General features: G+C 34.6%; 2 protein-coding genes across 2 annotated transcripts in view; both read left to right on the top strand.

Annotated features, from left to right (window-relative positions):
* The first annotated feature begins 283 nt into the window (after window positions 1-283).
* LOC123674480 (piggyBac transposable element-derived protein 3-like) lies at window positions 284-2,859 on the top strand. The gene is made up of 3 exons (XM_045609363.1): window positions 284-512; window positions 731-2,456; window positions 2,839-2,859. Exons 1-3 carry the CDS (start codon window positions 493-495, stop codon window positions 2,857-2,859), a joined length of 1,767 nt encoding a protein of 588 aa, XP_045465319.1. The 5' UTR covers window positions 284-492.
* A 3,964-nt stretch (window positions 2,860-6,823) lies between these two features.
* LOC123675511 (suppressor of lurcher protein 1) overlaps window positions 6,824-14,630 on the top strand; it is a 230,051-nt gene continuing 222,244 nt past the window's right edge. Inside the window, exon 1 of the mRNA XM_045610872.1 lies at window positions 6,824-6,865. Within this exon, the coding sequence (XP_045466828.1) occupies window positions 6,842-6,865 (24 nt within the window). The 5' untranslated portion in view covers window positions 6,824-6,841. The remainder of the gene's footprint in view (window positions 6,866-14,630) is intronic.

The raw sequence follows: 14,630 nt of genomic DNA, 5'->3' as shown, positions 1-14,630 counted from the left end.
TTGCTGGTCAAAGTTATATAGTGTGTACATTTTGAAAAAAAACAAGCTCATTTATGATTTAAAAAGTCTGAGCTGTGCAGAATATAAAAATCCAATCAGAAACCTTCAATTTTTGAAAGTTTCAGTTGAAATATTGAGGGGAATGAATAATATCGATAGGGATTGTTCATTTTCGATTGATAATTAATTATTATATATATATATTATTATAGTAGCTACATTTTGATAATGAGAGTACTAGTGGCTTCCCAATTGCTAAAATTGGATTTTTATTGCAAGTTAACCCATTACAGCCCCGTGGCAACTTAAGTTGCCACGGCGCATTCGACTACATTCTATGCGCACGCGCATAGATATTGAAGTTCCATTGGTAAATTCCGGTCATGTGATATGTCCTGTCTCGAATAGCACAAACGTCAGTCAGATATTGTCAAACAGTGAGTTAGTGTATAACGATTTATTCAGAGCTCTTGAACTTTTTCATTCACCATAATGGCCGTCGATGAGAGATTGTAAGTATTCTATTTCAATAATGCATGCACATTTGTATTTTTGTACCAGTTTTATTCAATATGAATTCAGCAGTATATTTCTTCTTCACAGTAATATTTTCATGCAATATTTTGCTTTTGCCATACGGGCAAAGTTTGATGGCAACTAAAGTGGCCAACGGGAACACGTGACAACGGTTTCTGCAATATTTACATTTCTTACTGAATGATTTCGACAGGTATACTCGTGGAAGATCAGGCACTGGATTACTTCTTCATGAATTAATTGACCTTATCGAGAACGATGAGGACATATCAGCCACCAATATAGCCATATGTCCACCTGATGAACTTCCTGGTGCAGATACAGATAAGGACTCTGATTTATCGGATGAAGAGGTAGTTGGAGATTTTGACCACCTTCCTGCCCGTATATTACGCTCTCAGGTGGAAATGCAGAATCCAGAAATCGATGATGATCACGGCAATCCAGTCGTCCAAGATGAGAACCATTCAGAAGAACCTAGACCGACGACTTCTTCGCAGACAAGAGTAAGAAGCACCAAACGTAAGCGTCCCACAGAACGTACTTGGAAGCCGAAAATGAATGGGTTATCTTCAAGTATTCCTGAACTTGAATGCGAATACCGACCGGTAGCAGAAGATCTTCTGAAAGAAACGGTAAAAAGCCCTATTGAGGCTTTTAGGGCTTACTTCTCGGAATATTTATTGAGTCATATCGTAACCGAAACTAATCGTTATGCTATGCAGAAACTCGTTCACAACCTGAATGCCACTGCTGAAGAAATGATTACATTTGTCGGAATTATGTTGATGTCAGGTTACCACCCTCTTCCATATAGAAGACTCTACTGGAAACAAGATCCAGATGTTCATTCGCACTTAGTTTCCGATGCCATCCGTCGAAACCGATTCGATGAACTGATAAGTTTTATTCACCTTGCCAACAATGAAAACAATGATGGAAGTGATAAAATGTACAAGGTCCGACCTATTTTTGATCACCTCAACAACTCTTTCAAACAAATCAGTCCTGGGCCCACTATTAGTATCGACGAGAGTATGATTCCTTATTACGGAAGGCATGGGTGCAAACAGTTTATTCGCGGAAAACCTATCAGATTTGGGTTCAAGTTATGGGTTGCCGCGGATCCATCTGGATACATCCATCATGTTGAACCCTATTGTGGAAGTTCAACTCGTCTTCCAGAAACTGGACTCGGTCAAGGAGGTGACGTAGTAATTGGACTTGTAGACCACATGAAATTGTCAAAGGGTATTCGACTCTACTTTGACAATCTTTTTACATCGGTTGGGTTGTTGGAAGAGCTTAGTTCTAGAGGACTTGGTGGAACTGGTACTCTGCGTGAGAATCGCTGTAGTGTTTCAATGAAACTTCCAGATAAAAAAACGTGGAAAAATAAACCCAGAGGTGAAACATCCACCAGTTCTTCAGGAGATATTTTAGCAGTCCGTTGGAATGACAACAATGTTGTTACTGTACTTACTAATTGTGATAATGTACATCCTATGTCAAAGTCAAACCGATACTCCAGAATTGAAAAGAAGGTCATTTCTGTCAAAGTACCAGGTCCTATTGCTCGTTACAATAGTAACATGGGTGGAGTAGATCTTTCTGATCAATTTTTGGCTTCCTACCGAAACAGAATCAGGTCGAAAAAATGGTGGTGGCCTTATTTCTCTTGGACTGTGGATGTATGCAGCACACAAGGTTGGTTACTGTATCGTCGCCTTGGGCATGATATTCCTCTATTGGATTTCAGACGTCAGTGTGCTATTTTCATTCTGAAGTCTTACGGCAGTCCTCCAATGGTAGCAGGAGTTCGATCATCTCTAGAGTTCACACCAGCTCTCGAAGAAATAAGAAAAGATCGAACAGATCATTTCATCGAAAAAGGTGAATCCAAGTATCGCCGTTGTAAAGTATGTGGCAGGCGTACAATTTTTGTATGCAAGAAGTGTGAAGTTCCTGTTCATCCTGATGAGTGTTTCAAAATTTTTCATGATGTAAAATAATAATATTTTATGTAATTTCATAGGAAATATTATACGGTTGAATCACAATAGATGTATACGATTGATATGCTAGTTTTATTGTACTTTGGAAAATTTCTTCATGAATTATCCCAGTGGCAACTTAAGTTGCCGCTTCATAGTAACTCTCCTGCATGTTCGATCATTATTTTTATAACACAATATCACTTTTTGAGTCTAAATAACTCATCAGACAAAGTTTCAGTTGAAAATCTTCACGGGGGAATTATGGGCTTTAATGGGTTAATGACTCTCATCTATCTAATTGCAGTGGATAACAGAATTGGAATAGTATAAGTTGTGCGAAATTCATTTCATATTTGAGATCATTATTTCTCATATTCAGACAAAATTGGCTAATGCATAAACAATATTCACTACATAAAATCACCATGATACTGAAGGACACAAAGAAAAATAAGATGGAATTCAATAGCTACTTTATTTCGAACAATATTCCCAAAATGTAATCTGATTACTCCCCTACAATACAAAGGAGTTAAGTGAGCCAAGAGGAGAAAATCCTTTATTTTCACAAATCCAGTATAATCTCTTATCAGATTCTCCGAAAAATTCGCATTGTGTGCGCTTTGAGTTAACGGCCCTCCAGTAGGTTACCCTCAACTTATATATTTTTCAGTTCTTACTTCTTATCTCTAACTTCTTGTCTTCTTTCGTGATTTCGTCAATTCGCTACATTAAATGGAAGGGACGCTTTGGTATTCAGATAACAGTTCTAACGCTCTGATGAGAAAATATGATCAGAATGGTCTTGTTGGAATTATTGAAGGAAATAATTTATTAGAATTTATAGCGATTAATGATTTGGCACAAAATTCTCATCAATCAAGTTAGCTTACTATAAAAATAAAAACAAACTACAAATAATTTTTTCAAGAACTATTTCAAAGGTTTATTATTGAGCATGATAAACCAATATAGAATCAAAATCTTCAGGCCCCTTCGACACTAATCTCACTTCTCCAAGAAACTACGAGCAATGTAGATATTTCTCAATTTCAGCGAGATCAATACTCATTTTGGGAACAAACAGGTGGAAACAGAGATAATAACATGGCAGTTACTATTAGATTGAAACTCCCAGTGAGACATACAGGGTGTTTTCTCACTACAGTACGGAACTCTATGGTGATTCGATAGTTCGTTCAAAAAAATTCTAATGACGAATATATGTCCGGAGTTGTTTCGTTTGTGTGATACAGTGCCTTCAAGTTAAATAAAAACGGTATTTATAAAATATAAATATTCTTAAACTAATTTGGTTGAAATATGCTACAATTATTTGAAGTAATTATTCCTTAAAATATTCATTATTTACTTTTGGTTTTTATTTTTTTGGTGTCCCTGGATAGATTGTAGAATGAGTTGCAATCAATTTAATTTTTTTTATCGAAAATGAAGCTCAATATAAGGAAACTACAAGAGACCAAAGGGTTGAAGTGTCTCAATATGAAAAATAAAGAAAATACATAAAAGTCAGTGCTCTACGTTTTTATCATTATTGTTGGCAGTATTGCCAACTGAGATGTCACTCAGGTTTATCAATATTATTCAAATAACTGTATTATATTTTAACCAAATCGATTTAAGAATAGATATAATATATAAAGTTTTTTTTTCTGCTATGCCTTGTATCCCAGGAGCGAAGCAACTCCAGTGTGCGATTGAAATCTCTTGTTACGAGTCCCCCATGATTACCTTCATTCATGGTATCTGTTTGTCGCATTCTTCCCGGGACACCTTGTATAACCTTTATGCACCAAATTATTTTTAGACTTTTTTCTTTAACGCATTGTGAAAGATAAGGCCAAGCTTATATTTCACGAGTCGTAAAAAAATAAGTCTAAAGGTGTTGAAACGTGTATCGTTCCATTTTCTAGTTTTAGTTTCTATCTGTCAAATATCTAAATGAAACCTCTTGTTGTTAGATTTAGGAGTATTCAGAAACTAGAAAAGTTTTGTTAGATCAAATTTCGAATCTATTATTTGTTACCAACATAATGATTTCGAAGTTCATATGGAATATAGTTAGAAAATCATATAGATACGTATTTGAACAAACGTGTGAAAGCTCCTAACTTCACGCCTGTGCTTTTCAATTTTTTATTCACATTCATTATAATCGAAATCGGGATTCCACACAAACTATTAACAAGTGTACTGTGTGCGCCTCGCATGATTTATAGAATCGATTGTTCGCTCTTCTGAAAAGCTTGGGAACCCTGAACCAACGTATTCCATCAGGGCCGTCGCTAGCCAAACTGACGCCCTAGGTAGAGACCCAATTTGCCGCCCTAACATAACCTTACTCTGGAGAATGCTAAAAATTGATACTAATAATAATAAATGAGTTTATTCAAATATTCAATACAATGAGTACAATTTCAAATTAAACTCAGAAAAAACAAACTGTGAGTTATCTCTAGAATAACTGTTTACAGCTATTAAATAAAAATATGATTCTAATGACAGCAAAAAAATAAAATACAGTTCTTTCCACCATTATTCCACAATCAAATTTGTCTCATTTTGAATTTTTTTTTTGTTATAATCGGGAATTTCATTCATAATCAGGATTTTTTTTCTTTCATAATCGGGAAACTGGATAATCGGATAATCTAGCGTTTCTGTCGCCCCGGCAAAAATACAAATTGGCACACTTACAGGTTTGGGATTTTGTAGTAAGAAAAATGGTGGGGGTGTTTGGTTGGATTGGTGAATTTGTATTCATATATTTAGTGTGGAGTTTTCCATTCATTTCATAAAATTCTCAAATATCTCGTTTTTATGCTTTGATATGATTTGATAAAACAACAGGATGATTCGGTGAACTATTAATTATTTTTAATTCCAATTTCGAATGTTGTAGACCTTCTCGGTGCGAGGATGTTTAAGATTGATGAATTTGTGAAATTTGTTGAAATTAAAAAAAAATATTTATTTCAATCTTCCAGGAATCCAGATTTTTCGGAAAAAGTAGATAACACCGCTTTTCATTATTTGCCGCCCCTGAAGAGCGGGCCCTGCGGTTTCAGTTTCTTCTGCTCAGTTTTGACTTTATAAAAAGCTTGAAAATTTTATTTTTTCCATTGAGATTATCGAGTAAAACGACGGAATTATGCGGATGAACCATTATTTTGATTTCAAATGCGCCCACGACCAACACTAGTTAATTCGATATAAAAAATGATAAATATTATATAATGGAATGTTGAATGAAATAATAAAACTTCTTATATTTCTTAAGGAGGATGAGTTGGAAATGGTGAAATGGAATCGTTCCTCGTATATTTTGCATTCCATTCTGAAAAAAATCAACATTCTGATCGGAGAATTGGAAAGAAAATGATCAGGAAGCCGCCGCAAGTGGCAATAAAATTCGGTAACGTCTAGCAAAGCGAACGCCGACAAGTCCGATTGGTACATGTGGATTTTTTTAAGCGCCAATAACTCGTAAACAGCACTATGAGGGGATTACTTGACATTTCGATATTTATGAATATAATGCATAATGATGGTTTTTGATGTTATTTAAAATTAGTCGACATTCCTTCCTGTTGTTACTGACCGAATTAATTAACATTCGGTACTTCGAATTTCTACACATGTGATTTTTGTTGATCAAGCTTGAAATGCCGGCCCTGTATTCCATTATACGGAGTGAAATCTTTTTCAATTCAAAACTGTTAAAAAATCAACTGCGATTTATATTGAAAAATTAATTGTCGGAATTGAGTGATTCGTAGAATCCAACGGATTTTGGGGTACATTCGTTGCCAGGCATAAAGCGCAATAGGAACAAAAATGAATTAATACTACTATCGGTCATTCCTAAAATGAAATATTCCTCGAATGAAGAGTGCTCACATTCGAAAACATTGTTGGGCCTGTTTGACCAGCAGAATGAATACCCTCCATTAAATCTGTTTTCATTTCCGATTGATTCTTTTAGGTGCGGCCATATAAGCCTACCATCGAATCCCGTTGGCCATAAACAACAAATTCCTGATTGGAATAGTTGGGATAATCCGAGTGCGTTCCGTTCGGTCGTCCCATTTTTGGACGCATCAACGACTATTATTAATTTTCGCGGTTTGCCAACATTTATGAATCTGTCAAACCCAAATAATAATTTTGTACTACACAGGGATTGGAATGATCGCTGATTATTTGTTCTGTTTCAGTATCCGGGATGGTCAGCAGGATTTCTCTGGCGGTATGACTGAACTTGTCTTTGATAATGAGGCTGAATAATGAGCCGAGATAATGTGATGGAGGTGAGTTATATTTATTTCATTATCACACTCATTAATAATAATTAGTTTTTTGTCAAAATGTCACATTTCGCTGGTTTCAACTAAGAGCAATTCGTTATTCTACCCAATCTTTCAGGTTTTTACTAATTTTATCTATGTAACTCAGGTTTTGATGAACCAATAAATCCGTGAATTCCCCATAGTTACGCCATAATGATAAGTAAATATACCTTTGACGACGTGGTATAATCGTTTGGTGTTTCGGCTCCTGCTATATAGTTATTAGGGATTCATCAAGCCAAGTAGTTTGACATTTTAAACAACTACTTGACTTCAAAATTAAGCTCGTGAAAAACTACTTGAGCCTGACTTCACTTGATTTTAGATATTTATTGTTTTACTTGATATCAAGCTACTCGATATTACTATGAAAAGGTTTTTTCACTTTTATCCTGGACGATGTAGGGTTTTTTTTCTTCTATCCCGGTTGAGACCCCAAAATGTAATTGGGTTTTTATATTGTTTTTTAGGGGTTATAATAAAAAAGGCCGCCGGTACTTAACTATTGTTTATTCACACTATGTACAATTCAATGTCAATTGAATGTACAGCCACTGAACTTCCGTCTATCGAACTATCGAAGTTATTTTATTTCGTATAATTCTTAATCGTCTAATTGTCTGATTATTCGAGTTGATCCGTCTATATCTAACGTCGAATTATCTAACTAGCTACGTCTTATACATTTCACGTCGAATCATATGCGTCTATCACGTTGAATTCTAACTAACGTCGAATACCACCCTCGTTCGTATATATCCCAGTCTCAGTCTTAAGTCTCAAGTACTTCTTCCCCTTACGTCTCCCTATATCGATAAAAACTGCCTGGTCCATCGTTTTAGGATCGATCGCGTAGTTTTCGTATAGTCAAGTCAGTAGCGTATCATTCAGTCGGGTGTTAAGAATTCGGATCCCACATGTTTATTCCAAAAAAGTTGATATTTTCGGTTCTTTTATATTTTTATATGAGTTTAATAAATGAAAGTGTTTTTGGCGAGGTTCCTTCTCATTTCATAATTTTTTATTGATGTGACACTACACAATAAAACTGCCAAAAATCAAGTAGCTTATGATTCATGTATTTGATGAATAAATACTTGACTTGATATTGAAAAACTACTACTTGACTAGTAGTTTAAAAATCAAGGCAAGCCGTGAATTCCTCGAAGAAAATAAAAGCTCAGTTAAATGTCATATGTTTCAAATTGCAGCAATTTGGTTATAATTATAGAAATCGAAAATATCATTCGTTATATAGTCGTAATGAATACCAATTGTCAAGCTCAGTGAAATGTCATCGAATTATCAAAATGCAGTGCTTTGGTTTTAGTTATTGAAATTACTCGATATACATATAATCGAAATGAATTCCAACTGGAGCATGACAATATATATTTAGATTATATGAACCTCTGTTCAAACGAAATTTCGTGAGGATCGTATCATTGAAATACCAAAAAAATAGTTATCTTTTTTGATATCTCGAAATCTAATTGCCAGATTTCAATGAACTGTAATTTGAATATGAAGTTCATCGATGAATTCAACTATGTAACTTTCTCTCATAAAGAAATAATACAGTTTTTCTCATCTGATAATCCTCTGAACTAAAAAATATCTTTTTTCCAATACGAATTCGCACATTTGAGTCAACATTTTTTTAAATTACATAATTTCAGATTCATGTACTCGAAATCTGCAATCTATGATGCTTCTCATTTATCATCTCATTTGATTCATTTTGTACTAAGTCAACTAGTTAATGTTCTCTCATATTCAACCAATCATTAAAAATTAAAATTTGGTGCTATTAGGAATCTGAATATCAGTAGTATATAAATAATATTTTAACGTCTGTATATTCATATATTGAATTAATTTCACTGCATTCAGACAATTTTTCAATTCCGGAAAAGTATTCTCCCGACCGGGACTAGAACCCGCAACCTCTGAATTAGTAGTCCAAAGCCCTCGCCTTTGAGCTATCAACTTCCTCGATAGTTGAAAGGCCGAGGAAGAGCTTCCGGAATTAAAAAATTGTCTGAATGCCGTGAAATTAATTCAATCAGTCGTATATCTTTGTGAAAAAGAAGGTACTTAATTTGTGATTTATTTATTCTGTGAGCTAAAAAGGATATCCAATATTAAATCATGGAAACAATAAAACCGATATAAATGTTATGGCTTCGATGAAAACTAATTGAAATTATATATCGAAATACTTAACGCTTATTCGTGTTGATATAATTCCAATCTAGTAATCAAATAGATCGAATAACCCATTCTGAATTATAATGGAAAGGAAGAAGACAATAGCATATTTGGAGGATTTTCACGCAAAAATTATTGTGTTCAATCAATTGGAAATATCACGGAAATGCTTTATAGTGGAATTTAATACAATGGGCGTGTGTGAAATAGGAATATAATAATACAGTAGCGGTGTTTTATGATGATTTGTAATATTCATGTGTTACAAAAATCGGTCGAATTTAGTGATTTATATTGATGTTCTTTGAAATTGAAATTGCTGGAATTTGCTGGATGGATATTCAATGTAAGCTATTAATCATTAATAATTATTATAAAACCTCCAGTGAATGATGAAGAGACCTATCGCAATGTCAGAATTAATGTATATTAAGAATTTATATTCGCAAATATAACACATTTATCTAGTGGCCACTGATGTACTGAATTCATTTTTGCAATGGATGGACCAATGCATCAACTGTTGTTTAAATATATTCATTTGTGAAACTCTTCAAAAATTGGATTGAATAAAAACGAAGAATGGAATAAGGTTTAATTCTTTTAATTTCGAGTGTGAGATCCATGGTTCATGCAACGAAAATGAGACTATCTGTTAGAAACATACCAATAAAGAACGCGCTACCTACTAGCTGTGTAAAAGTCGCCCAATATGCACATATGAAATTCCACAATCGCTTTTTTATGTGTTGTTAATCATAACAAAACTCTTTTATGTTTTTTTTTTGATGGATCACCTTCACGAATTCGAAGGGTTGATTGAAGAGATGTTCAGTCAAAAAACAATTGATCCTCACGATGCGCGTTTTTATGATGCTCTCCCTCTGCCAAACGAACAGAATGATGGGCAATAAAAAGGAGCATCGTCCTGTTACTGGCCTGATTAAACGTTCGGCCCTTCTGGCCTGTTCGAAAGTACCCCGGACGACTAGATTAAATACGGAGATATGTCAGGAGGGGAGACCTGTTCAGAGTAGACCTATGCATATGTACAGCTGGAAAATGACTTTGGGTAAAATTTCTGTTCGGGTTGTGACTGCTTAATTCTGCGAGTAGTAGGTATGTAACGACAAAGTTGCTCTCCCAACATGCTAATATCATCCTCAAATATGTTAAATGAAACGACCGCTGGTAACAAACAGACCCTTGTTTGCACAAGGAAAGGATTATTCAACACAATCTGGTGTTTAGAGGAGTTGGCAGCAGTTTGAATTAAATACAGATTTGAACGGATTTTCAGAAAACTTTCGGAACAGTTAATCAAATACTGGTTTTTAGTTCCTGATGTTTGAAGTTCGATGTACATTTGCGGAGATGGAGTCAACATTACGCTGTTTTCGGCAGCCAACTATTGTTCAAGCCAGTCGACTTCTTCTGCTTCGACTGAAACTCCGAAATTTTACTCATTCCACTTCCACACTTTTTTTGTTCCATTCGAACTATTCACATCGAACTGTTCTCCTTCTTTTCTGTAGAAGGTTTGATTCCAATCCATCTTCGAGAGGAATGAAAAAACTGGAATTAGTTAGGGTTATAACTTGTGAAAATTCATTATTGGGTTCAGAAATAATGTTTGTTATTTTTGCAATTTCAAACTTAAGTGTATTATTTTCAATACATCAAAATGAACCTTTATATATTTATCCTTAATGCATTACTAATTTATTCGTTCTATCTCAATATGTTACATTCGAATTTGAATATACTTCTCACTCCTTTCCTATATTGGATGCTGTTCTTGATCCTTGAAATAATTACTGAAAGGAAATTTTCCTAACCACATGTTATGTTTTTGATTTTTGAGTAAATTTATTTCACAGATATATTAGTATTTGAGTAATGTAATGATCGATTCATTCGGATTCCAAAAATCGTTCTACGGAGACTGTTCCTTTTATCGGAAGAACCAGCCAAATTTCCCAGATAGGATGTTATTATTCAGCAAAGGCTTTTGTTACCATTCCACCGAGAGTCCAAGTTGGCCTCATCCGATCGATTCAGCATTTGTGCCCTTTCATAAATTTGCTTAGTATAACCTAACCTAATGATTGAACTGAATCTGCATATTCTTTTATGAATTCGATTGAAAAAGAAGATTCAGAAATATTTTATTATCTTGAAAATGGTTGAATCATTTCAAAAAAGGATATAAGGTAAGTCCCTAAATATTTTGAGGGACTGACATCCAGAGACTTTCATTGGGAAACGGAAATACTTCACAGGTGCATAGGTGGTACCAAGGCGGTTCTGGAGTTACCCCATTTATAGGGTCTTACTGTTTTTGTAGCCGAGATACAGGGTGTTGTATGAAGTTTTTGAGAACTTTGATACCTGAAAGTGGTTTGAAGTTACTTTCAACAATGAATTATCGAAAATATTGAATCCATAATTATTTCAACATTACTTTGTAATTCATTTTCACATTGGTTTTCCTTTTCATAGCTGTATACCATTTCAGTTTTATTTTTGAGTTACTCTCTCGTCGTTTCTCATTACTGCACAATTTTTTGTCTGGGCTCACATGAAATTGTTAGTTTATTCCTCTGAAATCTATACTCGGGATCAGCTAATCAGAAAAATAGAAGAGGCTAGCCAGAAAATGAAAAACATTACAAATGTGATTCGGAAAGCAGTTCGAGATATTCTGAAACGAGCAAAAATATGTTCAGATCAAAATGGAGGACATTTCGAGCCGTTTTTGTAGTTATTTTTCTAATTATTTCGTTATTTTGTTCATAATTTTTCCAAAATATACGATATCAACCTAATGCAACTCAATTCTCAATAAAAAGAAACTGAAATAGTATACAGCTATAAAAAAAAAACCAATGTGAAGATGAATTACAAGGTAGTGTTGAAAAAATATCGATTCAATATTTTTGATAATTCGTTTTTAAAAGTCACTTCAAACCACTTTCAGGTATCCAAGTTCTCAAAAACTTCACTTTCACGTTGAAAATTTGTGCAGTAAAACTGTCTGCGCAAAAATTTGAAGTATACGCCTCAGTTTAGTTTTCAGTGGTGTGAATATTACAACAAATTTTCAAAATTCTGATGTACAGAGTGTTGTTTCGAGAATTCAAATGATTCATAATTTTTTGTTGATCCGAACCTGGATTTTCAAAGCGGTTATTGCATGATACGTTTGGGCTCTCAATTAGGAACATATTTGCCAAATATGAAGAAAATATACCGGGTGGTTTGTTTGATATGGCCTCAGAAAGAAACGGGCAAAATTCATAAAACACCCTGTATCTCGGCTACGAAAACAGTAAGACCCAATAAATGGGGTATCTCCAGAACCGCCTTGGTGCCACCTATGCACCTGTGAAGTATCTATATATAAGTTGAGAATCAATTCTCGCTTGATTCTTGATAAAATATATTCGGTCGGAGGATTCGACATTAACTTCTTCATATTCAACAATTCTTAGGGAAAATACGACAATATGTCAAATATCTGAGGTTCATTCCAGTGTTGGTGTACAATATAATATAAAATTGTGTTTTCGTCTATATTTCTCTCTCGATATAAGAAAGATGAAAACGCCAAATACGTACGAATATGAATTCCATTTCATAAAAATGCATATTCCTACTGACATCCCGAAATTGCGTTCGTTCCGCTCCATCTAACCATTTCTCGATGGTACATGCCCCTAAAGGAGTCGTCACGTTCGATACGAATATGCTGGCTAAGCTCAAAATTCATGTCGGAGAATGAGCTCTACTAACTACAACACAGTATATAGTTGTTAAAGTTTCTTCGTATTGGAAGTGAAAGAAGAAAATCGGGGAATGTAAAATCCATTTCTGGAGCATTCTACCATCTGCGATCAGCGTTTTGGCGGTAAGTGAATTATAATAGAAGCAGTTAAACAGCTAGTTGGTCGGCTGGCAACTTAACTTAAAGAACGATTTCGATGGTTAGTTTTTCATTGAGAACATGCCTTCCCTTCGCACAGGAGAAAATTGAAAAAACTCGTGAGGATAACATTAAATTTGAATTTTGCCACTCATACTAACTTCCAAAGAAACTGCAACACTCAGCTGTTTGGTGAAACATTGATTGAGGTTACACATAATTTTGGCGCCCAACGTGGGGCCAAATTATATGTTACCTCTTTGTTACAACTTGAAAGCTGACAATTGACAATAATGTTAAGCTGACTTTTGACGAAGGACTCTCAATGTAATAATAAAATTTTCAGCGTTTATCGGGAACTTTTTTATTACGCCCAGATTTTTCATCAACTTTCTTGTTTTGTTGAATATATTAAATTTGCATTGTGGCATGCTACAAACTTCAAAATGACAAATTTCTGTATTTCTATCAAAAAGGAGATGATTCAGATCACTTATATGAATTTTGGAGTCGTTTCGTTGTTTTCTAGTCACCATTTCCATTTGTTTGTTCACTAGTGAATCATCCTGACTTATTCCTGCTTGCTTTTAGGCAGTGTCACATTCAAACAGTCTATTGGGTCGTTATTCGTACAGACCCAGTTTTGTCAATGCGAAAATGAGTGGAACGTTCTGAGCAATACAATGCCCGTAAATACTCTGGAAAAATTGTTATTCGCAAACAAACCGTCCCTTCATTTACTCCCTCCGGTTAAACAAACTTCCTGATTCCAGATCCTCCCCGATTTCCAACACGTGAACAGATTCGTTTGCCCTACCAAAACACTTTATTATGAAAACTGCCTGCATATGAAACCGAACTCCTTTTAACCACCCCTTCCAAACCAGTACCATCCTATGTATGCATAGGAATTCCTAGATAGCATAATAACTAATTGGTAATTTTGAGATAAAAATGTGTACATGATCATGGAAATCATAGCAAAAAAAGTATGCAAGTTCTTTTCCAGGTTGAACTAGTAAATTCATGAAATTTCGGATTCACTTGTTTATATTTTTATTTTGTAGAATATTGTTTCTAAGTTTTCTGGTACCAGATATTTTGAAGATTTAGATTGTGAAATACTTGTGTAAAAATAAGAGGTGTTTGATCAACCTGGGTTTTAGTCCCTTTCATTTGGTGAATTCAGAGATCAGAACCACGACTCAAAACAAACGACTGTTCTCGGGCATTTTGAGTTGTAACAAAGAGGTTACACATAATTTTGGCGCCCAACGTGGGGCCAAAATTATATGTTACCTCTTTGTTACAACTTGAGAGCTTACAATTGACAATGATGTTGGGCTGTCTTCTGACGAAGGACTCTCAATGTAATAATAAAATTTTCAGCGTTTATTGGGAACTTTTTTTTTACGTCCAGATTTTTCACCAACTTTCTTGTTTTGTTGAATATATTAAATTTACATTGTGGCATGCTACAAACTTCGAAATGACAAATTTCTGTATTTATATCAAAAAGGAGATGATTCAGATCACTCATATGAATTTTGGAGTCGTTTCGTTGTTCTCTAGTCACAATTTCCATTTGTT

Source organism: Harmonia axyridis, chromosome 3, assembly GCF_914767665.1.
Source record: "Harmonia axyridis chromosome 3, icHarAxyr1.1, whole genome shotgun sequence".
Taxonomy (NCBI): Eukaryota; Metazoa; Arthropoda; class Insecta; order Coleoptera; family Coccinellidae; genus Harmonia; species Harmonia axyridis.
The sequence above is the reverse complement of the archived record's forward strand: the minus strand, read 5'-3'. Positions and strand labels throughout refer to the sequence as shown.